General features: G+C 36.7%; 2 protein-coding genes and 1 pseudogene across 2 annotated transcripts; 1 reads left to right on the top strand and 2 right to left on the bottom strand.

Moving 5' to 3' along the window:
- Nucleotides 1–9,605: 9,605 nt before the first annotated feature.
- LOC132643916 (metal-nicotianamine transporter YSL3-like) lies at nucleotides 9,606–11,336 on the bottom strand. The gene is made up of 3 exons (XM_060360452.1): nucleotides 11,287–11,336; nucleotides 10,317–10,659; nucleotides 9,606–9,814 (listed from the first exon to the last, which is right to left on the bottom strand). Exons 2-3 carry the CDS (start codon nucleotides 10,642–10,644, stop codon nucleotides 9,606–9,608), a joined length of 537 nt encoding a protein of 178 aa, XP_060216435.1. The 5' UTR covers nucleotides 10,645–10,659; nucleotides 11,287–11,336.
- Nucleotides 11,259–17,280, top strand: LOC132643586 (ABC transporter C family member 10-like; annotated as a pseudogene).
- Nucleotides 17,281–19,998: 2,718 nt separating this feature from the next.
- Nucleotides 19,999–20,322, bottom strand: LOC132643915 (uncharacterized mitochondrial protein AtMg00820-like). The gene has a single exon (XM_060360451.1). The coding sequence runs from the start codon at nucleotides 20,320–20,322 to the stop codon at nucleotides 19,999–20,001; it is 324 nt and encodes a 107-aa protein (XP_060216434.1).
- Nucleotides 20,323–27,350: the final 7,028 nt, after the last annotated feature.

Here is a 27,350-nt window from a genome sequence, read left to right as displayed (position 1 = left end):
CTCACAAAAGATACATCAAGTAGGAAATTCATTAAAGAGTGATACTTCAGGTGTATTTTTTACCATTATCCCAAAATAAAAACAAAAAGTTTCTTGTCTCTGTGTGTGTTCATATTTATAAAACTAATTTCTGGACACGTGCACATGTGTCCCATATAAATTAGTACAAACTTTTTAAAATGACCTTTTTGACGATATTGAAACATGTGTGTAATGAGTAATAAAAAGTTAAAAGGAAAAAAATATAGGTGGAATTTGATGAATAGTCATGTTTTGTAAGCGTGTCCCAGATAAATTAGTACATATTTTTTCAAGTGATGAACCAAATAGGTAATCTGACCATAACAACCATATAATTCTAAACTACACAAGTATCAAGAATACAATTCACTGCTGCTTTAATTTTTCCTGTTAAATATGAACCTCTGCTCCAAATACGGCCCATGTTCACACTTCAAGGTTCGAATTTGCAAAAGCATTCACAGATCAGCTTTTGTTCTAAATTTGAGTTTCTAATTCAACTGAAGCTTTTCATGAAACAGCATAATATAGAATAATAGGTTGTTGCTACCCGTAAAAGAATGAAGAGAAGTCAATATTTGCAACTTAAATTGACTGAAAGCCCATTTAACAAATACTCCCTCTCCCTCTAAAAAAAAATTATCTTAGTTTGACTTGACACGGTGTTTAAAAAATAAAGAAAAACTTTTAAAATATGTAGTCCAAAACAAGTCTTGGATATTTGTGTGGCTGTAAATCATCTCATAAAGTTAAATTATTTCTAAATATAGAAATGTGTTTAGAAATGTGTCAATCTTCTTGAGATAAACTAATAAAGAAAATAAGACAATCTTTTTGGAACAGAGGGAGTATGTACTAGAATGTAAAGGCAACCGTACATGAAAACCAAAATTAAGTTCCGAATTTGTATATTGTTGCGTCCAAACGCACACGCAAGTATACGTAGTCGTACAAGTAATATAGTGATTTTAGAAATCGGATGTCGAACCCACAGGGAGTTATGATTAACCGTCAACTAAATTAAACTATCCAAATTATCTATACAAGAGATGAAATTCGAAGATTGTGATTATAAACTAATTGAAGATAAAAGAGACTAATAGTGAACTTCAACAAAGAAAGAGCGGGTTTTTATATTATCAATGAGACGAATGTTCCAGGGTTGTGGTTGGTTCACCAATCCTGCTGAGTTTTCGAACTATTTCCCTTTAATACGAATTGTTGACGATTGCTAATTTACCGGATTATTAACTCTCGTAGTATTCTCCCGAACTACTACTCGCCTATTCAAAACAGTTCGCCGCCTATATTCCTATGGAATTGACTTGTTAAGAACGCAATTCCTTTATGGTATTTAATTGAACGCGGCACCTAGGTATATTCCTATCCTAGCCACAAATCCTAGCCCAACTGTAGGGATAATCAGATCACGCCCTCTTTAATCCTTCTCTAATCTAACAACATCTTTCCCAAGCATGTATATTAGATAGTCGATAGAACCTAACTGTTGGCCAAACAATCAAACAATTATGAACAGAATTAAAGAAGCAATCAAACTCAACAACTCATATTAAGATAAGAAATAATCACCAAACATCAATAATCATGGTTTACCACAAACCTAGAACGAGAAGTTTAGCTCCACATAGACATGGAGGAAAAACAGCAAATCATTCAAAGAAAATATACAAACTAGTAATAAGGAGAAGAAAAGAATAAACCCAATAATCTCTGGCCTCCACGGCGGCTCCTACTCTCTCTAGGTCAAAAGTCGTCTATTCTAATGTAAAAACGACTATTTATAAGCTAGGGCAAATATCAGATAAGTGGGCCCAATCCCGATCTAAATAGGACAACTGACGCCGCTTGTGCGCTGGTTGTGCGTCGCATGGCCAGCGCATAACCTCCTTTATGTTCTTCTTATGCGGCGCATGACCAACGCATGGTCTGTCTGAGATTCAGGAATGGTATTTTTGTGTGCTGGCTGTGCGGCGCACGGCCAGCGCATGAGACCCTTCAGCGGTCAGATTTTGCCTTCAAGTGTTGGAACTTCCTTCACAACGTTCAATCGACGTACACAGCCTCGGGATCACTCAAAACTGCCCGGAATACCCTTCGTTGGTCCTTGTTGTACCTATTCATATAAACATACCAACATAAGCTCATATACAACAATTCGCATTCAAAACTGTGATGAAAGTGCTAAGAAGTAAAGTGTAAATGCCACTAAATCTATATATTTGTGCCAAATATCAACACCCCCCACTTAGACTTTGCTCGCCCTCGAGCAACCACTTATCATACATTCCCTAGTACTTTACTTAGCCATGCCACTCAAACAGGTCTACATCAGAATTCGGTGGATATGCAGGTTTCGAAATTGCATTAACATACTCATTGAGCCAATTCTTGAAAGTCATGCCAGCTGCTTCAAAACCACCATTTTCTTATGCTTTAAAATTCTAGCAACCAAACCTCTCAAGAAACGATACGTTCAAAATCATGCATATGACTCCAGACACCACTCAAGACATAAAGAACCTACTACTTGACCGAGCAGGAGTACATCATCCATCTCCTATTAATTATGTGTCCTCACCCAAAAGAGAGTTGTCCATCTCTCACACAAAGTTAACGACTTATTTCAATGGACATAAGATGCAACAATATCGCTCACTCTCACAAAGAATATCCAATGCTCAAACATGACGAACCATAGGCTTGCCCTTAGTGTAACCGTTCAACAACTTAGAGTGAGGTGAATTTAGGATCACTTAGGACTTGTATGGTTGCAATGTAGGCTTAAGGGACGGGTAGGATATATTCTGGAAAATAGTGACTAACCTCCCTAAGCACTTTTAATACCTTACAATCATAGTTCATTTTTGCACTATCCTTCATCACCCATAGCATTCATCCACATGCTACCCATTCTATCTTATCAACACCCATTTATTTTCTCAAGTTTAAGCATCCTCTTGTTTTCGACAGACTAGTGGGAGACGACATTAAGAACGCAGATGACAAACTAGACAGTTCCTGTTTTTTTTTTTTTTTTTTTACACTTCCCACTAACCATCATCTACCCTTCAGACACACCCATAAACTTCATTTTTAACTTCATTCAACAACCCTCCCTTAACTTCACATCCTAACTCCAATTCAATAAGTAACCATTAAAAGTGCCTAAAGAGTAAAATAGGGATCAAATTGGGTCAATAAGAACAACGAGAGTAGGCTAATTGGCTGTTGCAAAAAGAAAAGCTAAAGGCTCAACGGGGTTGACTAGGGATATACATACACAAAGGGTAGGCAAGCAACGTTTCAAACTTTGGCTAACAAAGAAATGCCTAGATCACTTCTTAAACTTCTCACTCAATTTCACTTCACAAACACACTGGGCAAGTTCTAGTCATCATTATCAAGCATGGATCATACCAGAGTTTCCTCACATCACACAACACATAATCAACACAAAACAGATTCATACAACCATCCAATCAAGCAACTATCACAAATCATGCCAAGTGGGTCATACATGAGTCAATGCAGTCTACTACAGAAATGTTTCGAGGTAGGTTGCCTATTTTTTAGCATGCTTTTTAAAGATTTTCAAGAAAAACTCATGGTTTCCACATTCCACCTAACCTGAGCACCTAGCATTCGAGTGGTCTGACAGGCTTGACTCCTACGACTCTTCTACAAAACTAAAAAAATCTAACCTGGGGCAAAGGTCCCCCATAGGAAAGAACCGAGGTCATAAGAAACCCAAAGGGGTGGATGGTGTGTGCCACTAACGAGGGGCTCAATAAGCTACCAAGAAAACCTAACCCAAGAAACTGGAAATCTTTTTTTTTTTTTCAACTCAAAGACTCAAACACTAATAAAAAAGAAAACCTATGGCAACTTCATCACCATCCTTAACCTCAAAATGTTGTTAAAAGGGACGTATTTCCCACCCCACACTTAAATTATGCTTTTCCCTCGAAGCATATAGATGGAAAAATTTAAAAACAAAGTAAGGCAAGAAATACTCCCTGAGGCCCACTAGGGCCTAGTCATCATCCTCACCCTCGCCACCTTGTTGACATGCCGTTCATGCACATATCCATCAGCCAATGGGAACTCTTTGTACCTCTGGAGATTCAAAACACAAACATCCAACTTCGTTAGCAAATCTTAAACCAAGTGGGGTCGTTTCACGACCCCACACTTATTGCAAGCCGTGTGTTTATGCATTGAATGTTCATATTTCTTGATGTTCAGGTACTTTCATGGCTTTAATGACTCTCCAGTGGGGTCATGAAATGACCCCACACTTACTTCCGACTAGGATACACAAAACTCAAAACAAAGAAGATAACTAATTTTAAGCCTAAAACGACAAAATTAATGAAATAAAGACTATCCTACAAAACAAGGAAAAGCATGTTGAATGACCTATGGGTGTTCATGGCAATGCCCTATGGTTTAGAATGTTGTTTCAAGTTTATTTGCTACTCAAGACTTCACAAAAATCACACGAAACTTAATTAAGGAATTTTTTCAAGCAACTTATGGGCATAGAACTATCCCTTGAAGTTTTGCAACAATGGAAGGTTGTAAAACCCTCCTTTATGTTTGGGAATCATTGTTCTAGCATCCTGAATATCGCTTCAAAAATAGAGTCCGAGAAAACAAAGAAGAATAGCGAGGCACGCAGAAGGCCCAACCATGGGTGAAAATGGCCAACTATGGGCTTGGCACACCCCTGCCTAACTCGGCTTTTTCTCAATTAGTTGTATTTTATTGTCGTATTTGTCTTTGAAAACTTGTATTCAAAAACTCACATAGATAGTGGAAATCTATGGTTGGAACTAGACGTCTTAGGACAACAGTTCATATGCTGTTTAGTTGACTTTAGGTCCCCGTATGCAATTTTCAAAAACCTCGGACTTATAACTCAAACGTTTTTACAACTAAGTATATATAATGGAGCGATTCAAATCATTTTTCAAGTACAAAATCTAATAGACCTTTCTCTCAGTTAAAAATGGGAATATCTATTTATGGCAAAAGAATTTCAAAGGACTAAGTTTTGATTGACTTGATACAAAAATTGATTTTTTTTCAAAACCAGCTTTGGACAAATGGAACTCACTTTAGAAAAATGGCCTTTAACTTGTATAACTTTCATTGGACATAAGTGATAAACATTGACAAATTTGGACCATGTCCCAAACGGAAATCAGAATTGGAATAAAAATAGATTTTACGAGTTATAAACAATTGATCATTTTCCCAAAGAGTGTAAAACGAACAAGCAATTTTTACTTGCAGTGCTGTTTTGGCCCGAAGTAGGCCCAAATTAATATGCATTTTTCAGACGGGATATATGAGTTTAAGCATAAAATGCCTTTTATAAACATATAAAGAACCTACGCGTAATATAAAGTTCCGGATAATACTGAAATACACCAATACGAGTCAACCCGAGCCCCGTGTATGAGTATAAAACGAATAACTTATAAAATAACATTTATTTTACACTTCTTTTACAAACTTATGCTTATTCCTTATATATAAAAGGAAACTACTTATATTCGGATATAATAAATCCAAAACTACGATACCCTATAAATAAAAGGGATATATTCAAATTCTTCAAAAAATATGATATGCAAAAAACTATCTATGACAATTCTTTTTTATGGGAAAATAAACACAAAATAAGCAGTTTAAGAAAATACTCATACACTGGAATTCGAAGGTCAACTGTATAGTATGGATCCTTAATACTGGGGTGCTTAACACCTTCCCCAGGGGATCATCAGAACCCTTACCTAAACCTCTGGATTACGAAGGTTTTTTCATGGTATTTGAATAAACCCTTCACAACTAGTTTTCCTAATTTCCTAAAAATTAGGTGGCGACTCTTTTTCAAAACAAAGTCTGAAAGAGCACCAACGAGTTCGTAGTAGACTTTATGCCTTAACACCGCGTAAAAGCGAACCGCAACAATTGTCTTTTCGGAATATTCTGAATATGTCAGCCTTCCTTGCTTGGATCTTTTGAGCCCCAGCATGAGCTTTCACAAAAGCATTTGCAAGCATCTCAAAAGAGTTAATAGGGTGTTCGGAAAGCATACAATACCATGTCATCGCCTTTTTAGATAACGTCTTGCCGAACTTCTTTAACAATACCGACTCAACTTCATCTTCTTCGAGATCATTGCCGTTTATGGCGCAGGTATAAGAAGTCATGTGTTTTTACGGATCTGTTGTTCCATCATACTTAGGGATATCCGGCATCTTAAACCTCTTCGGGATTAACTTCGGGGCTGCACTCGGTGGGAAAGACCTCCGGATATAACGTTTGGAATCTGGCTCGAATAAAATTGGTGGGGCTGCGAGGATTTGGTCCACCCAAGAGTTGTAGTTCTCAACCTTCTTCTCATTGGTGTCGATCCGTTTGGCCAGTGCCTCGAGCATTTTCAAGACCTCGGATGACCCATTAGAACCTGACCCATTGCAATTGTCAATTACTCTATATTCCTCACGGCCGGTCATTGATTTGACTCCGCTCCGCTGTTCCTGTGTCACTATTTTTCTTTTGGAGTTGGGCTATAGCCGCCCGCTGTTCCTGCAACATTTCAAATATCAAGCGTAAGTCAATTTCTTCTCCGGTATCACCCGGTGTTTTTCGTATAGATTCATGTGGTGAAATCACGGGTTTATTGCTGTTGAACGGATCCACATTCTGATTATCGTCGACGTTTAAGTTGACAGCGTCATTTAAATTGACAGCATTTGGATCAACGGGAGAATGCCATTTGGATCTTGGGGCAACCCTTTGATCGGCACCCCGTTGTTGTTGTTTTCGCCTAGATGACCTAGTTCACCGTTATTGTTCAAGTGAATTGATTGACTGTTGTTCGACATTTCGAGGTTAACCTGAAATCACAAATTTCAATAGAACAAGTGAAAGTGGGGTTGCAAACAAATCACCACTATTATCCTTTTCCCCACGGTGGGCGCCAAAGTGTTTACCCCTTTAAAAGGTAACAATTGAATTTATACGCGGTTAAAGGATACGTGGTGTAATCTGTTGGTAAAGTAACGAAATAAGCAATAACAAGGGAAGATTCGTAAAGAGCAAGAAAAGAGATAGCCTTGATTGATAATTGAGGAACACAGCTAATTGGTCCGGCTTGGAGCCTTTTTGTCTCGAACTCGAGCCAATTTTAAGAGAATTTGAATAGCTTTAATGATTACAGTGCTAAGAGTATGAAATATGTGTGTAAAGCCAAAATCCCATCCCCTAATGATAGGATCCACCTCAGTATTTATAGTACAAGAGTTAGACTTATACATGGTAACTAAATCTGTTAAGGAGATAATGATCCCGACGATCTCGGGCACCTCAACGGTTGACAGTGTGACGGCCGGCGCAACGGGCGGCGAGAAATCTGTTACAGGTCGAATTTCTCGCGTTCGTGTCAGCTAGCGTCCCTCCGGTTTATGATCCCTCAGGTTTTATTCTATCCGACTGGTTGAAACCGAACCGACGTTACATCTCAAAGCCAACTCTCACATCTTGCTCCGTCCTTCCGTCGACGGACCAAAACATTTTACCCCGGTTTATACCGTATACAAAGTCCAAAACGTATATCATTTCACGCGATTTATCGAACTTTTAAAAGACACGTTTTTATTGGTCCGCATTACTTCAAATTGGAGGTAAAGACTTAATGAAAGAAATCAATATTCAATTATAATTGTTATCAATCTACAAGAAAATATACGTAGGACGGTGAGCCGACACCCAATCAGCTTAATTTAACCGTAAGTTAAGTTAATGACTAGACCCTAAAGATAAACCCTAATTTCAAATATTTCAAGATAAATCTATCCATTCTGACATTATAATCTAAATCTGACTAATACTTCACATAAACCTTATATACTGATATATATATGTTCTAAAAAATGATATAATGACAAAAGAAAATACATGAATACCTTGAACAGAAACTATTGTTGTTTTACGATTTTGTGGTTGTTGAACACTTCTTTCAAATAAAGAAGATAAGGATAAAAGGTCTTTGCAACTAAATATAAGGGCTATTTTTCAACTAGAACGCTGCTTATATTTCAACAATCGGCTCTAGAACTGGCTATTTGGTGTAACTTTCGTGACTCGTCACTGAGTATCTGAAGTACTTCAAGTTTTATTCATTAATCAAGTTCTTATTTAGAGAAAAGGACTACATTGTATAAAATTATACGGGGGGAAACAGCCTATGAAAAAAGAAAAGAAAAAAATACCCCACTATTTTCTGGTTGTTGAGCATGTGAAAAAGAAAAAAGAAAAAAAGGGAAAAGAGTCAGACTTATCCGGGTATTCTCCACAAATAAGCTATATTTACCCTTTGTTCTATTTTTTTTCTTATATATATTTGGTCTTCTCATCCAACTTTAGAGTCATATTTGCCCTTGTACTCTATTTTCGGGTCATATTTACCCTCTGTCCATTAAATCTCTTGTCCCCACCGTTTTTTCCTACACGTGCTTACTTGGAATTTATTATTCCAATTTAAATCTAGTCAAAATTAAACCCGACCCTATAATAAAAATAAAACCAATTACCCCCAGATTTAAATTAGGAGAAAAAAATTCACATAGGCACCACGTAGGAAAATAAGATGGGGGCAAGGATATTTAATCGATGGAGGGTAAATATGACCCAAAAATAGAGTGCAGGGGCAAATATAAAAAGGATAAATCTATCAAAAAAAGTATAATGAAGGACAAATATATCTTATTTGTGAGAGTACATGGACAAATCTGACCCCCAAAAAATAAAATACCATTAGATCTACTTTTATATGTCTACTGGTTCATCATTAAATGCTCATTAATGTACTAAACATTTTATACTGAGCTTCATTACTAAGCTTGCTTTTTATTATTATTTTATTTTCTCTCACTGAACCCTCATGCAAAATGTTAATGTAACATCAGGTCAATACTTAAACAGTTCATCAATGTTATTCAACTCCGATTTGTCATATAATTTTATTCATATGGTCCAAATAAAAACAACCAACTATGTAATTTCATCTACCAAAACATATATCGCAGAATCACCACTTCTTGGAGTAAGAAGTTCTTGGTATGGATGAAATGTTTTCTTATTTTTTCAGTATATAATTTTTTAGGAAAACAAGTTTTTTAAAAATAATAAACATGACGGGAAACAAATTTCATAAGTGGTATTCCACTCCCCGTCCTCCACCACCTTGACAACCGAAATCCAACCACCCACCACACCCCCATAGTTTCCTCCCCAACCCCTCATAATTTCCACCCCTACCCCATAATGCATGTTTGTCAAGATTATATACAAATGTTTTTGCGACAATATTTTCTGTTTACCTATCAAACACTAAAAAATAATTTAGGACAACATTTTCCTTCGTCCCAAACACAATGAATGTTTCTTAAGGGACGTGTAAAAAAGAATCACGACAGATAATTTGAGACGGAGGGAGTATATAGAAAACCACCTTATCATGGTTCATTGAACTCACAAACATAAAAAACTCAAGGAAGGGGTAGTAGAAGAAGTGAACATACCTTTCTAAGTGGAACTAAAGCTAACAGTCCAACAAAGCTAACAACAAACAGGAAACCAATCATCCAATCAAAACCAGGTTCCTTGTAGCTCCCTGGTATATTGCCTTGTTGTGTATCAGCCCCTGACTGCTCATATGTTTTCTTGTTCAATCCCAAAAGATAAGATCCAAAGCCACCTAATTAATCATGAAAAAAAAAAAACTCAAGCAAAGTGCAAATGGACTAGAAAGAGAGAGTAGTTTACAACAACAATATACCCAGTGTGATCCCACAAGCAATGGTGTAGCTAATATAGACTGAAAGATGATCAGTTAAACACCCTTCATCGAAAATATTATACTATGTATATAAAAATATTACTGCATATATATGTCAAGAAACTATTTCTTATAAAGATTTCAAAATCTTGAACACCCTTAGTGAAATTTCTGACTTCACCATTGCCCACAAGTGGGGTCTGGGGAGGGTGAGGTGTACGCAGCCCTTACCCCTACCTTTGTGGGGTAGAACTGTTATTTCCGGTGGACCCTCGGCTCAAGAAAAGCGGTTTTCAAAACAAGTTTGAAACAAAATGCTAAGAGTAACCAAAAAAGTTATGACGAAAATACTGAAAATAGAAAAATACAGAAAATAAAATAGTAAAGATAACCAAAGTAAAAGAAACAACAGTAGTAATACCTCCAACGGAAATACTATGGCATGCAACTGCCCACGTATGAATAATAGTATTTTCCTGTCTAATGAATGGAGTTGAAACAAAATTGGCATTTTGAAGAAGCTTAGTCCATGATTTGATGAATACATAGGCAAGAAGAGCAGCTGAGACATTGAGATTAGGGACTAGCCCAGTAGTGAGATTCAACTTCATTACTATCACACTGTAAATGATTCCAATCAGTAAACTTGCTACAATTCCTCTAATTGTTATATGTTTAGTCCATGGAGGAATTCTCTTCACTTCTTCCATATTGTCTTCCCTTTCCTCTTCCTTGTCCATGTTTCTCATTCTACTAAATATCCCCTGTTCATTTTCAGTCTCAAGATTAGCTATAGAGTGTATTCGAAATGCTGGGATTAGTAAAAATGACAAAAATGGAAAAATAGTCCTTTATGTATGCACTTAATAGTTTTGGTCCTTTAAGTTTGCCAAAGTTAACACTTTTAGTCTTCACCAAATATTTATCGAATTCAGTCGGTAAGATTTGATGGAAACTATGGAAAAAAATATTAAACTATAAACATCAAGAAAGTCGGGTCAAATCCTAAAATATGCAACAGGAAAAAAAAAACTACACTAGACACTAAAAGGATACGAGAAAAATAGCAGAAACTACAAAAATTATACCTCTAAATGTAGGTTCTCGAATCTTTTTTTTTTTCATATTTTTCCGTCATATCTAAGAGACAATGTTCGGTAAATATTTGATGACGACTAAAAGTGTTAACTTTTGACAAACTTAATCGATCAAAACTGTTAAGTGTATACTTACGAGACTACTTTGAACCCACCCTCAAACATAAGGGAGTATTTTTGTCATTTTCTCTCATTCATTTTCGGTCTCAAGATTAGCTACTTATAAAAGAATTCAATCCAACAACAGTAATATGTATGGCTTAGAAAATCACACGAGAATTAACTGAATATTACCTCTTCTTCTTGAAGCTAAAAGGTTGATTGCTTTCTTCTTCTTGAACATTTTCCTTCGTCCCAAACACACCCTAAATGTTTCTTAGTGTTCTTGACAAAGTTAAAAAAGATACAAACTTGCCTTTTCTGCAAGAAACTGAATCTATGGATTTTTCAAATACATTTTCTGGAGAAACCTTTTGTTCTTTTCTTGAAATGCTCTATTCAGATGCACGTCTCAATCAAATTTTTCTGTTATATGTGGACTTCCTACTGTTGTTCATCCTGTTAGTTGTCCTAGTTTGTAAGATATCATTGAGGAAGTTATTATGTCACTTAAAATGTTATGGAGTTTCTAAGTTGTCCCTTTCTTCAGCCATTTTTAATGGATGTTTGGGCTTAGGATACATAGCATTTGGAGCATGGAAGCTCAAAGAGCAGCACCATAAATATGAAATTCTTCTACTTCTTGTTCATGGCATTACATGGTTATTTGTAAGTTCATTCATAAGTCTATGCAATCAGCAAAGTTTCCTTATAGTGAAGCTTTATTCAATTATTGCATTCTTGTTAGCAATGTTTCTTTGCATAATATCTGTGTGGAAATATGATCATGACAATGTGATAGAAAGTAAAGTGATATTAAATGCACTATCTTTTCTTGGAGCAATGCTTTTGATCTGCAGTGGATTTAAGGGAGGTGAATATGATGACATTGGGGGTACTGATCTTTGTGATGAGACATTTTATAAGCCTTTACAACAACGTGAAGATGGAATTAGTAATGAGACTCCATTTGCAGATGCTGGATTTCTTGGAAAATTATCATTTTGGTGGTTGAATCCATTAATGAAGAGAGGTAAAAAGAAGATTCTTGAGGATGAAGACGTTCCTCATCTAAGATCAGCCGACGGAGCAGGAACATGTTTTGATCTGTTCAATGAGCAACTGAATATGCTAAAAAGAAAAGACCCTTTAGGAAAACCTTCTATACTAATGGCAATACTTGTCTGCCAGCACAAATCCATTCTCATATCAGGGATGTTTGCTCTAATTAAGATCTTAACGCTGACGACAGGACCGTTGTTTCTTCATACCTTCATCGAGGTTGCTGAAGGAAGAGAAGCGTTTAAGTATGAGGGCTATGCTCTAACAGCCGGCTTTTTCCTTGCGAAATGCTTGGAATCTCTAGCAGAGAGGCAGTGGCACTTTAGAAGTAGACTGATTGGACTACAAGTCAGATCTTCACTAACTGCAGCTATCTTTCACAAACAACTCCATGTCTTAAATGCTGCCAAGAAAACTCATTCTCCTGGACAGATTATGAACTATGTCAATTTAGATGCTTATAAAATAGGTGAATTCCCCTTTTGGTTTCATCAGACGTGGACGACGATTCTTCAGCTCGTCCTAGTGCTATGTGTAATGTACTATTCTATAGGGGTAGCTGCATCAGCAGCATTAGTGATTGTACTATTAACTGTACTAGTAAATTCCCCATTAGCTAAGTTGCAGCTTAAGTATCAGACTAACCTCATGATAGCGCAAGATAAAAGGCTAAAGGCCATCACAGAAGCGCTTGCGCATATGAAGATTCTGAAGTTATATTCTTGGGAAAAACATTTCTTGGACGCGATAAACAAGTTGAGATTAGAAGAAATCAAGTGGCTATCATCTGTTCAAACACAAAAAGGATACTACCTCCTCCTTTTTTGGTCATCTCCCATTGTGGTCTCATCTTCCACTTTTGTAGCTTGTTACTTGTTTGGAGTTCCTCTTCATGTCAGAAATGTTTTCACATTTCTAGCCTCTATAAGGCTTGTTCAAGATCCCATTAGAAGACTCCCTGATGTTGTCGGGGCGTTTATTGAAACAAAGGTTTCACTGTCGAGGATAGTGAAATTTCTTGACAAGGGACATGAAGCAAAGGCAGGATAATGTGAATATTTGTGTAAACTGCACTGATGTTTCTTGGGAGATGAATTCCTTAAAGCCCACACTAAAGGACATAAATCTGGAGATTAAACATGGTGAAAAAGTAGCTGTATGTGGTGAAGTTGGCTCAGGGAAATCTACTCTGATGTCTTTGATTCTTGGAGAAGTTCCATACATCAATGGCACAGTAAGTCCTTATTGTTTTGTTTACCTGATTTTGATATTGGTAGCGAATACCTACTGTATCGGCCTAATCAGAAAATGTTACTGTTTTTTTTTTTTTTCTTTTTCAGGTTGAGGTTTATGGAAAGATAGCATATGTTTCTCAGACAGCTTGGATTCAGACAGGGACCATAGAAGAAAACATATTATTTGGATCCAATATGGAACCACAGAGGTATCGACAAGCTCTAGAAAGGAGTTCACTGGTGAAAGACTTGGAGATGCTTCCATTTGGTGATCTTACTGAGATAGGAGAAAGAGGTAGCAATTTGAGTGGAGGGCAAAAGCAAAGAGTTCAACTAGCTCGTGCCCTTTATCAGGATGCAGATATTTACCTCTTGGATGATCCATTTAGTGCTGTAGACGCACATACCTCGACTAATCTATTTAATGTACTTTGTAATGAAAATATCAAGTCTTTACCATTTGGCTTCCTTTAAAACCATATGCAGTATTGAAAATTATCCTCAACTTTCCGCATTTTGATTTGGCAGGATTATGTCATGGGAGCTCTATCAGGAAAAACTGTGCTGCTGGTAACACACCAAGTTGAATTTCTTCCAGCGTCTGATTCTATTTTGGTTAGTAACCTCCATGAAGAACTCCGCTAATTCTATTTGTATCCTCTGGTAATTTTTCACTTATTCTCTGATCTAAAGTACTTAGGAATCTTTACCCATCTCGATCAGAAAGGCAGCAATCCAAGAAAGTTGACAACAATTTATTTAACTAGCCCTTGCATTATTGCAGTAATATGACGAAATTTCAGTTAGATGTTTTAAGGAGTATTATAGTTTATCACCATTTTAACCAGGTCTCTTTCAATTTCACAGCTAATATCTAGTGGGAAGATCAAGAAATCTGGTACCTTTGATGAGTTGCTGTCAAAGAGTAAGGAATTTCAGGACCTTGTCAATGCACAAAAAGCTCCTTCTGATCCTAAATGTCAAGAAATATATGCTTCTAAAAGGCCTAAAGCTGCTGAGATAGAGAGTGATAACGTTTGCTCCGAGGAACGTGATGTAGTTCCTTTATAAGGAGATCAATTAATCAAAGCAGAAGAACGAGAAGTAAGAGACGCTGGATTGAAGCCATACATTCAATATCTAAAGCATTACAAAGGATTCTTGTATTTCTCCTTAGCAGTCATTGTTCACACAACGTTTGTAGTTGGGCAGTATATACAGAGCTACAAGTTGGCTACTGACCTTCAAGATTCCAGTGTTAGCAGATTAAAGCTAATCAAGGTCTACACAGTTATTGGTTTTGGTTTAATACTCTTTCTGATTTTAAGATCCCTATTAACAGTAAAGATGGGGCTTGGTGCATCAAAATCAGTTTACTCTACATTGTCAAGCTTTCTTTTCTTTGCACCAATGTCTTTTTTTGACTCAACGCCTTTAGGAAGAATGCTTAGTCGGGTAAGAATGGATGGTAAATGTATACTACATCTTGATCTTAGTTTTACTTGGGTGATCATTGAAGATTATTCATTTGCTTTGCAGGTATCTTCAGATTTGAGCATTGTTGACATTGAATTGCCTTTCTTAATAAACTTTACTATTGGATCAATCATTATTTCATACTCTAGCTATGTCATCTTGTGTTACTTTGCTCCAGAGGTCCTGCTAGTCATCGTGCTTATGATTTACGTAACTATATTAGTTCAGGTAATAGACATTTTTATAACTTTTAAGTTCTTATAACACCTTATAGCTTTCACATGTTAGTAGTTACTTTTTAGTTGAATAATGCTGGCATGATGACTATTACTACTTGTGTAAATTTATCAACAGATTTTATCATGCAGAGATACTACAATGCTTCTGCTAAAGAACTGATGAGATTAGATGGAACGACAAAGTCTTTTGTTTCCAACCATTTAGCTGAAAGCGTTTCTGGGATAATAATGATTAAAGCTTTTGGGCAGGAAAGCCGTTTCTTTTTCAAGAACTTGGAGTTTATTGATAAAAATGCTAGGCCAATTTTCCATACTTTCTCAGCAACTGAATGGTTAATTCTACGTTTGGAGATGATGTGCGCGATTATTATGTCCTCCTGGATGCTTGGCATGACATCATTTCATAGAGCTAGTTCTGTATCTGGTTTGTTCCATTTATGGTTTGATATATGACATTATCTAAGTCCTATTTGTGCGTACCAGAAAATCTTAGATTGAATCTTATTGCTGACAGGACTTACCGTAATGGCATTCTCCTATGGCGTATCACTAAATGCAGTTCTTGTTTGGTGTGTTCAATGTCAATGCAAGCTAGCAAATTCAATTATCTCTGTAGAAAGGCTAGAACAATACATGAGAATACCTAGTGAAGAATCTGAAATAGTGCAAATAAACCACCCTTTACCTGGTTGGCCTACGCGTGGCAAAGTGGAAATTCGTGACCTAAAGGTATGTTTCTTTCGGTAGCAAAAACCGTCAATTTGTTCATGAACGCTGCTAATCTCTCGTACGTTTGTTTTGAAGCAGGTGAGGTACAGGCCAAATGCTCCATTAGTTCTTCAAGGTATTAGCTGTACATTTGAAGGGGGACAAAAGATTGGAGTTGTAGGCCGGACAGGCAGTGGGAAAACAACTCTTATCAGTGCATTGTTTCGCCTAGTTGAGCCTACAGATGGCAAGATCATCATCGATGACTGTGATATTACAACGATTAGGCTTCATGACCTTAGATCGCGTATTGGAATTATTCCACAAGATCCTACACTATTTACAGGTTATGTAAGATACAATTTAGACCCCTTGTCAGAATATAGCGATGACCAGATATGGAAGGTAAGTTTTATATACATATCTAATCTCATTGCTAATGTTTCTAAGTTACTAACAGATATTTGTTTTTGAAGGTTCTTGGTAAGTGTCAGCTTAGAGAGACTGTCCAAGAAAAAGAAGGGGGACTAGATTCCTCAGGTTAGATCATCTAAAATAAGAGTAGGAATTTTACTGTTTTTATGTATTAGAAGATAACAATAGTAGTATGAGCAAATTGCAGTTCTACAAGATGGATCAAACTGGAGCATGGGACAGAGACAATTGTTCTGTCTCGGACGTGCACTGTTGAAGAGGAGTCAAATTCTAGTGCTAGATGAAGCCACTGCATCCATTGAGAATGCCACTGATGCAATTCTCCAGAAAACAATCAGGCTAGAATTTGCAGACTGCACAGTTATAACAGTAGCTCACAGAATTCCAACAGTAATGGATTACACAAAAGTTTTAGCAATAAGTGATGGTGAGTTACTTATATTATTCCAACAATGTTATTTCCTTTGTCCCAATTATGTCACACTCCAAAATAATAATTTGGGATGGAGGAAGTATCTTTTCACTTTGACTTCACACCTAGCCTTCCATACTCGCTTTGTAATCCCTACTAATTTGGATTCGCGTCGTATAAGACCCATTAAAGGGAAGAGTGCTCCGTACTGCAATTTTTTCTAGTCTTAGGACTCGAAACCCAAAACATCTAGTTAAGGGTGGATGGATCCTATCCATTTCACTACAACCCTCGATTGTACGAAGAAAGTATCTATTTCATAATGCATTGAAGCTTACAATTGCACATTGTTGATCTTCCAGGGAAGTTGGTTGAGTTTGATGAGCCAAAGAAGCTGATAAACAAAGAGGGTTCATTATTTGGAATGCTTGTTAAAGAGTACTGGGCTCGCACAGAAAAGTGAAAGCACCAGAGAATTTTGACATTCCATCTAGGTGAATTCTTTGCCGATCCCGATTTGTTTGGGATTGAAGCGTAGTTATTGTATCTATGTAAATAATTTTGTCTAAACTTCAAGCTAGTTAAGAAAAATAACTAAATATAATTCCTAACTTACATAAAATTAAGGTAACCAGTTATTATTTCATCTATCCTATGCTATTTAAAACTCAAGAATTTTATATTATAATTACAGGCTTTATGCAACTTCATTTTTCTCAGTAGCCAATCATGTCAAGAAAAATGAAAAAATTATGTGTAAACGTGAAAACTTTATGACATGCTTTCTAGATTCAAATCAGATAAAAGGTTCTGACATGTCAATACTCTTCTTTTTTCAAATGAATTTTGGCTTTTATTAATAATTAAAAAAAAACTCAACTAGGACAAGTACGGAGGGCCAAACCTTACCTTGCTAATCTTAACGAGGTAGTAACCTTATCTGTTCTAATAAGCGTGAAGAAAATAAGAGCTAGAAATTACTAGGTATTCTATGATCATCACAGAGTTGATAATACACTCTATGATGATAATCCAAATGAGGATGCTTAAGTAATGCAAAAATATAAAATCCAAGAGGAAAGTTGAGTTATCAACGTCAAACTTCCTTTTACAAATATATGAATTGAAAAATATAGATAGCCTGTCTAAAGTAAGTTGAAGTATTTGCCTCCTGTCTTCCTCTTTAAATTTGTCCAACAACACCTGATAGTTCATCACTTCTTTTTGAATTTATTGGATTTTGTTTAAGTTGTTGTCACTGTCGCCTTCTGCTTTGCAAGTCACATTGGTAATTGTCTTGGAAAAAACTCTTCAGTCATGTTATCATCCCAACTATTATTTCAAGAGTTCTATTGTCCTACTTTGTTGTGGAGACATACCTGCTTGTCTAGCTACATTCTCATAGCATTGATCCGACTTATCCTCCTCCTCGTCTTCTGCAACAATATATGTACCTTGTAGATTATTTGGAGAGAAATCCCTACTTCCAACAAATTATAGTTGCTTACTAGTATGAATAGGATTAAGAGAATTCATCTTTTCAAGGTTTGAACTCACTAAACATTAAGAAGTTCCTTGTCCTTCATAGAAATTTCCTGCACATTAGAGCTCACAATAGCAACATTAATTTTTATACTTGATGCACCAGGAGCTGCTTCCCAGTTGGTATTTTAGGCACAAACTCAGCTGCATGTGTGAAAGAAAATGTGGAGAGAAATTTTCTGTATATTTTATTGAAAAGTAGTGCACCTATATATACATGTGTACTAGAATTGAATAAAACAATAATGTAAAAACCTATACAATTTTGTCCAAATTCTATTGGCTAGCCTCTAACAAACTTTATTCCTTTACAATGTAATATGAAAATGACTTGTCCTTGTTAATCAAGAATAGTTGATCGTGTGGTTCATATTGTTTTGTCAACTTTGTATGGCGGAGATGAAATATTGAGTGAATTTTAATTTTGGACTGAATTGCTTTTGCCGCTGAATGTACTCACTATTGGGCCTGTGTTATTTGAGTGTTTGTTTGAGCCCAATCCTTTAACAACCCAAAACTAAATTCTTCTCCTTTAGTTCTGATAGTCTTCTACTTCTCCGCCATTTTTCTTCTTTCTTTCTTGTACTCGTCCTATCTCGATCTTGATCTTTGTTATTCTTATTCTCAACACCCCTCTTCAAGGTGGAGGGGGGAGAAACGACTCCCAGCTTGGAAAGAATCGAGTAGTGCGTAGGTCCAGATAGGGCTTTTGTAAAAATGTCGACTAACTGTGAATTTGATGGAAAAAATGACAAAGTAATCAAGCCTGAAAGGAATTGCTGCCTCACGAAATGACAATCAAGCTCAACATGCTTGGTGCTTTCGTGAAAAATAGGATTCCGAGCATATGGATGGCGACTTGACTATCGGAGTGGATCGGAACCGGCAATGAGGGGAAAACTGAGAGATCTGCAAGAAATTTTGTTAACCAGGTGAGTTCAGCAATAACTTTTCTCATAGACCTATATGCTGATTCAGCTGAAGAAAGTGCAATTGATGCTTGCTTGTTAGACTTCCAAGAGATAGGTGAACTACCTAGACTAGTAAAAAATCCACTTACAGACCTTCTTGTATCTCGACATGATGTCAGTCGGCATCGCAAAAAGCTATAAGAGATAAAGAAGGATCTGTGTTAAAAAAACAGAACTTGACCTGGATCAATACGCAAATTGCGAAGAACCCTCAGGGCTGCATTGAAATGACCCACACAGGGCTGTTGCATGTACTGGATCAGAGTAAGTACATCAAGTGATAACTCCAGCCTTGTGTTGGTGAGGTAATTGAGCTTCCCAATTAACCTTCGATAAAAAGTTGGATCAGTAAGTAGTGGTCCTGATGAGTTTGTCAATTTTGAAGAAGGATCAAGTGGGGAAGAAACCATAGGCAAATTGCTGCAATCAAACTCTCTAGTAATTCCATTGCAAATTTTCTTTGACTTACAATGCATCCATGTTTTTCCCTCAAGGCCTCTATACCTAGAAAATAATGCAATTCCCAGGTCTTTGATTCTGAATTCAGTGTTCAGAAACAACTTAATAGCCTCAAATTCAGTAGGATCATTTCCAGTGAACAAAATGTCATCAACATAAACTGCAATGATAGAAACTAACTCCCCTCTCTTTTTAAAAAACAAAGAATAATCATTTAAGGAGGATGAGTATCCCTTAAAACTTAATGCTCCAGCAAGCTTGGCATACCATTTCCTTGAAGCTTGTTTAAACCCATATAAAGACTTTTTAAGTTTACAAACATGATTGGGACTGGGGGCAATCATTCCTAATGGAAACTTCATGTATACTTATTCTTGAAGTTCTCTATGAAGGAATGCATTGTTCACGTCAAGTTGAAAAATAGGCCAACTCCTTCTTATAGCAACAGTTAAAAAACACCTTACAATTGTCATTTTAACTACAGGAGAAAATGTCTCATTGTAATCAATCTTTTCCCTTTGAATATCTCCTCTAATAACAAGTCTTGCTTTGTACCTTTCAATGGTGCCATCTGCATGTTTCTTGACCTTGTACACCCATTTACAAGGTAAAGCTTTGCATCCTTCAGGCAAGAGCATCACGTCCCATGTTTGATTTTCCTTTAGAGTTGTAATCTCCTTATTAATAGCCATCTGCTAGTTAGGATGCATAGAGGCTTGTTTGAAACTTGTAGTTTCTTTAACTGCATTTATTGATCCTACCATCTGCAGATTCTATAATGATAAGGCTCCAAAGGAAAAAGTTGAAGTTTGTGCAGGTTGATTAAAACAAGCATTTGAAACATTAGATAAGTACACATGATTGCAAATGAAATCATCCAGATAAGATGGTCTTGTATGTTTCTTGTTGGATTTCCTTGTGTCTTGGATGGGTGCTCATAGGTTGTTAGGACTAGGAATAGGAGAGTGTGGTGAAATGGGTGAAGAAGTGGTAGTAGTTTTAGAAGTTGATGGTGAATGGGATGGATTGGAATGAATAGGTGCTAGTGATGAATGAAGGGGAAGAGACTCATTTGGTATAGGTTGTAATGATGGTGCAATATCAGGAGTTTCTTGATCAAAATCAGTAGGAAATGGAAAGAGAGGTTGAGAATCTGGATGGGATTCAGAAAAGGGAAAAATATTCTCAAAGAAATGAACATCCCTTGAGACAAATACTTTCTTAGTTGCAATATCAAGTAATCTGTACCCTTTTTGTGCTATAGCATAACCTAGAAAAATACAAGTTGTTGCTCTTGGATCAAACTTGCTCCTATTTCCTTTTAATGTGGAAGCATAGCATAGACAACCAAAAACCCTTAAGCATTTATAATCTGGTGACTTTCCAAATATGACTTGATATGGACTTTTTCCTTTAAGTACTCTGGAAGGTATTCTATTAATCAAGTAAGTAGCAGTCAACACACACTCTCCCTAATACCCTTTAGGCAATTTAGATTAAAACAATAGAGCTCTTGGAATCTCCAACAAATGTCTATGCTTCCTCTTAACAATTCCATGTTGTTGAGGGGTAGCAACACAAGATGTTTGATGAATGATACCTTGAGACTTGAGAAACTCAGCTTCTTGTAAACCTTTTCCCAACTCCAAAGCATTGTCAGATGTTATTTTTTGCACCTTAACATTGAACTGCCTTTCTACCATGATTAAGAAATCCTTTAAAACTGAGAATGCATTACTTTTCACAGTTAGTAAAAAGGTCCAAGTTACCCTAGTAAAATCATCAACAAGAGTAAACAAGTATTTGTACCCATTGTAAGTAGGTATCTTAAAAGGTCCCCAAGTGTCTATGTTAATTAATTCAAATATTCTTTTAGAGGCAATTTGACTTGTAAAGAAAGGCAATCTGGTTTGTATTGCAAGAGGGCAAATATTACAAGTACAAATGGAACTATAAGGAATAGAAATAAAATTGAACTTTTTCATTGTTGAATAGGGCAAATGACCCAATCTGGCATGCCAAAGAGTTACATCAGAAATTGCACTAGTAGCTAAAGGAAAACAAACTGAAACTGGAATGGAAATACTTCTTTTTTGAAAAGAAACTACTTTACTCTTAGACAAACTACAATTCTTTGAAATGACAGGCTCTAACAAGTAAAGACCTTCTCTAGCTTCACCAAAAGCTTGTTTCCTCCTCATTAAAAGGTCCTGCACCAAACACCTTTCAAAATTAAATAAGAGTGAACAATGAAATAAACTACATAAATATGCACAGATAACAAATTATATCTGAATGAAGGGACAAAAAGAACATCCTGTAGAATAACATCAGGAAGTATACTTATGTTTCTTGTATGTGTTACCTTAATTCTATATGAGTTAGGCAGATTTATAGTGAGTGAGATAGGAAGAGGTATGCAGCTAAGGAAGGAAGTAGAGTTAAAACACATGTGTTCAGATGCCCCTGAGTCTATTATCCAGGACTTAGAATTGTAAACTAGAATTGTAAACTGAGAGACAAGAACCAGAATATTTAGTAATGGTACTAGCCACAACATTTGCATTGATTTCTGAATTGTTGCTGCTTGATGCTCCTGTCTGAGTTTGTTTGAAAATGTGCATTATCTGAGAAATTTGATCCTTGCTAAGTTGATTAAGGAGATTTGCATCAGACTCTTCATTTGCACTGTTGATGCTCACATAGTCTTCTTGTGTGACTGTTGTATTACCATTGACCTGTCCTTCATATCCATTTGTGAATTGAAAATCTTCTGGATGTCCAATTAATCTATAACAATTATCTACCACATGCCTTGTCTTCTGGCAATTGGTACAACCCTTTTTGTGTTTGTTTTCCCTTTTGATTGGTGTTTTGAAATTGAAACCTCTGTGCTTGATACTGATATCCAGTCCTTCGTTTGTGCTTGGTTTCCATGTTTTTGTTGTTGTCCACTACCATTTCTTGTCATGAAGGATGAACCATTAGAAGGAAAATGGGGATTGGTATGAATTTCCCTCTGATTCTCATCTTGAAGCAACAAAGAATAAGCATTATTAATTCCTGGCACAAGATTCATCATCAAGATGTTTCCACTTGCTTGACTATAAACATCATTCAATCCTATCAAAAATTGAATAAGCCTTTGGTCCTCCACTGATTTGGTCATTTTCTGCTTTTCTTCACAAGCACAAACACATCTACAGAAAATGTGAGAGTTAAGGGAGTCCAACGAATCCCATAACTTCTTGAGTTTTTTGTAATATCCTGCAACATCACTGGATCCCTGTACTAATCCAGTTATCTCCTTTTGCAGGTGGTACAACTTTGCACCATTGGACTATCCAAACCTTTGCTCCAGATCTGTCCATAGATCTTTTGCAGTTTTAGAGTAAATGAGAGATTATGCTATGTCTTTGACAAGGAGTTAAGCAACCAAGAGGTGACCATGTCATTGCACCTATTCCATGAAGCAAAATCCTTGGATGTAGTTTCAGGTTCAGCAGAAAGACCATTGATAAGACCCAGCTTATTTTTAGCTGAGAGAGCAATTAGAACAATTCTTCTCCAACCTTGATAACCCCTTCCATCAAAGGGGCTATTGACAAGAGTCATTCCAGGAGCATGTGAGGAATGAAGAAAGAGTGGGTTGCTGGAATCCATGTTGTATCCATTTCCAACTTGAATAACAGTCTCTACAGTCTCAGTTGTTTTGTTTCCAGTCATTTTTTAACAATGGATTTGAGAACAGGAAAATGAAGAGAAGTTGAGAAAATGAAGAGAAGCTAAGCAAATGAAAAGCAAGAAATTGGATCTTATTGCTCTGATACCATGAAAGAAAATTTGGAGAGAAATTTTCTGTGTTGTATTGAAAAGTAGTGCACCTATATAGACATGTGTACTACAATTGAATAAAACAATAATGTAAAAACCTATAAAATTTTGTCCAAATTCTATTGGCTAACCTCTAACAAACTTTATTCCTTTACAATGTAATCTGAAAATGACTTGTCCTTGTTGATCAAGAATAGTTTATCATGTCGTTCATATTGTTTTGTCAACTTTGTATGGCTGAGATGAAATATTGAGTGAATTTTGATTTTGGGCTGAATTGCTTTTGCTGTTGAATGTACTCACTATTGGGCCTGTGTTATTTGAGTGTTTGTTTGAGCCCAAGCCTTTAACAGCCCAAAACTAAATTCTTCTGCTTTAGTTCTGATAGTCTTCTACTTCTCTGCCATTTTTTTCTTCCATTCTTCTTCTTCTTTCTTTCTTTCTTTCTTGTAATAATCTATCTCGATCTTGATTTGTTATTCTTATCCTCAACAATGGGGGCTTAAACTTTGATTGCTTTCAGAAGCAGAATTACTCACCTAAGCAACCTTTGTTGCACCTAGAGCTCTAGCATTTTGTTCGCCATTATTATCATACTATATGAATCAATTTGAGTTTTAAGAACACCAGTATTATCAGCTTCTTGCCCTACCAAATCTGCCCAGCGAGATAGAGTTTGGCTGAACTTAAACACTTTGCCTTAACCACTTGATGAAGCCTTAGCTGCATGTGGATGTGAACTTAACTTATTGTGAACTGAAGTTTTTTGAGACCTAGTTTTCAATAATTTATGCCCCATTACTCCTTCAGTATCAACATTATTATATTTTTCCTTGTCAACTTAATCTGAGCTTTTAGAGTTGGACATAGCCCTCGTTACCTAACTTTCCTGTATCATGGTCATAATGTCCAGTAGTCCATCTTGTTCCTTGCTCACTTCCTTCAATGTTGAATTTCTTGTTGTTGATGATTGCATTGGGAGTATTTGTTGAGGAGGTCTTGCAAACACTGAATTTTATGAAAACACTGTCTCCATTATTGGTAGGGGTCTCTATTCTCTTGTGCAGATTCGTTCATTGGTACGAGAAGAAGTTGATTTCCTTCGTGGTGTGAGTCATTCAAGCATTCAAAACCGTTGTAGCATGGAATAGTTGGAGCCTTAGGATTATTCAATTGCTTACCCAATATCTGAACCAAATTACGCATAAGGCCTGTCTGAACAGAGGACATACGTTGTACCAACGTGAACTCCTCATCACCTACTTGGTTACCCTGGTGCGTCACTAGTTCATTCCCAGTTGTACCAATATTTTTAACAAGGTTTGGACTATCACTAGTCGTGTTTGTTTACCCTGAAAAAGGAGTACAGTTGAATTTGTTAGTGGTTAGAGGATATGTGAATTGATTCGTTATAGGTAAGAATAATTAAATAATAATTATCAGTGAAATCAAGTAAATATAAGGCAAAAAATGTAATAAAACAAGCCTGGGCCATATGAGCTCGGAGGGAATCCTTTGTTGAATATCACTTCGATTGGGTACTCAGCCTTGAAGAAATAATATTCATCCAGAACAAAAGAACAAAATAAGTATATTATATTGCTTAAGTATGAAATTGTAGATAATGTTGTGTATTCGAAATTTTTTCCTGTCCTTAACGTGAATAATATGCTCTTATTTATAGTACAAGAATCAACCCTTTTGGCTGTGATTATCTGATAATCAAGACTGATTATCAGTCTTAAATTCTCCTTCAATCCTAATTGTAACGTTTCAATCAAATTTGCTCCGATCGAGTAACGACTGCGAGCTGTAACTTCCTCATTTAATGACCCGATCCAGTGACCTTCCGTGGTAATACCGGCTCAACGGATTTCCTCTGATTTAGATTCGGAGACCCTTATCCTATCCTAATGAAATGGTTAAGAATATCTTTACCCGCGGTTCCACGTGTCCTGCTATTAATACACCACGTGTCAATCTTTACTTTTCCATGTATACGGATAGTCCCTTCATTTCTCGGTGGAAAGCAGTGGCTCCGGGGAATGGATTTGAAATGCCATCGGAACCATTAATGGCGAGAATAGTAAATCTTTTGGTTCGGCAAACTGAAAAGACAACCGTTTCGAATTGAATTCAATGCACTTTGCACGTCGCCCACAATCATCATTATACCAGACATAAAGCTGATTATCTTTGCCTTGGAAATTGTTGAACATTTAAATTCCCAACTTTTCAACTTCTCGAACTAAATGTATATAAGGAAGGAAATCACATCATATCTTCACTCATTTTCTTTCCTTTTTCATGAAAACCCTGGATTTTTAATTCCTACTAAAAAAATTTAACCTTTCTACCATGTCTTCTCTACCATTGCTAACTCAATTCCTGAGAATTCCGCTTCTGCCAATTGTTGTTCAGAAAAAGCCCTAATGAATTCTTCTGCTCCCAAAGAAGAACTCGAATTTCTCGCCTCCGACATTCTTCCCGTCGGCTTCAAATACCACGACGACTGCCATATCACGACCTATCTTGAATCTGTTGCTGAAATTGAATCGTTTATTGATGCAAAAAACGATTCCTATTGTACGAAAAGACTGCAATTTTAATGATGATATTGATGTCATTCATGTTGATAATGGGATGAGAATGAATCATCACGTAGATGGTTTCTCTATGGTGTACACTTACCCATTCGCTATAGGGTTCTCTCTTCCCATTCCTCAGATAATCGAGGAGTTTTACCAACGCTATAAAATTTGTGTCGGACAAGTTGAGCCAGGGGTTTGGTGATTGATTTATTATATTCAACTCCTAGCTAACATAGCCGGCATTTCTTTCACTTTAGATCACCTAATTCATCTATACATCCCTGGGGTTATCCGAGGTGGACTGGTGCACCTATACCCTTGGGGTAAACACAGTTTGATTGACTCAGAAGATGACTACGATCCGGGTTGGCTTCACCATTTCGTCATGATCAGCACAAACCAACTTCACCGCTCTTTATCCGAGCCTTTTCCAGAAGTATGGAATCCTGCTTGTAAGTTTATATTTACAATTCTTATGTACCTTACTGAGGTTTTATTTTGCCCTTAACTCAACAAACTAAAATCCCTCTATGTTATATATATATATATATATATATATATATATATATATATATATATATAGTGGTCTCGGTCAAACCGACTCTAGTAATCAGAATTTTTGAATGGGTCGTTGCATTGCTTGATGCCTAGAAGGACCTAACCCGCTCTTGGAAGACCATGTCCTCCGAGTGGTGGAAAGGCAAGAATCATGGTATGCCTATTTATTTCCACCATGTTTTTTTTGCTAACACTTTTTCGTGTGTTTATAACGACACCCTTCTCACAGGTCTTCCGGTGAAGAAGCCCATTTCTAAAAAGACTTTATCTCGAAATGCTACTGCAGAACAAGTTGAACCATCCAACCGGAAGCGAAAGCAAAAAGAATCTTTTACCCCTCCTTTGGTAATTGCTCTCGACTCCGTGCCCGACGTCTACTTTCAGAGGCCCTGAATCAGACTTAACTGAATGCATCACCTCCAATAATCATACTCGATGAAGATGAGAAGATTAACAAAGCTAATGATCCTGGGCTTGACGGCGTCGAGACTAATAGATCCTCCGAGGAGCACATGGCTCCCTTCACTGATCAACCTTCAACTCCTTCGAGTTCCCCAATCAAAGGGTCAACATCGAAGAATCCTGCTACCCTAGACGAATTTTCCTCGGTATCATCACCCCTTCCCAAGTCTTTTGCCGCCAAGTTAGAGTCATCCTTGACCCAATTGGCTGACGTTCTCCTTCAAGTACGTATTTTTCTTAACTGAACACTTTCCTATTAAAACTTCCTTCCCCTT

This window comes from Lycium barbarum, chromosome 6 (assembly GCF_019175385.1).
Source record: "Lycium barbarum isolate Lr01 chromosome 6, ASM1917538v2, whole genome shotgun sequence".
NCBI classification, from domain to species: domain Eukaryota; kingdom Viridiplantae; phylum Streptophyta; class Magnoliopsida; order Solanales; family Solanaceae; genus Lycium; species Lycium barbarum.
This window is presented reverse-complemented; position numbering and strand designations above follow the sequence as displayed.

Bases quoted from the DNA above. Each gene is read 5' to 3' on its own strand.
- LOC132643916 (XM_060360452.1), bottom strand. From the start codon at position 10,644: ATGAGAAACATGGACAAGGAAGAGGAAAGGGAAGACAATATGGAAGAA. The intron at 9,815-10,316 runs GTATTACTACTG...ATGATTAATTAG, and splicing joins CCATAGTATTTCCGTTGGAG to GTGGCTTTGGATCTTATCTT.
- LOC132643915 (XM_060360451.1), bottom strand. From the start codon at position 20,322: ATGGCTATTAATAAGGAGATTACAACTCTAAAGGAAAATCAAACATGG.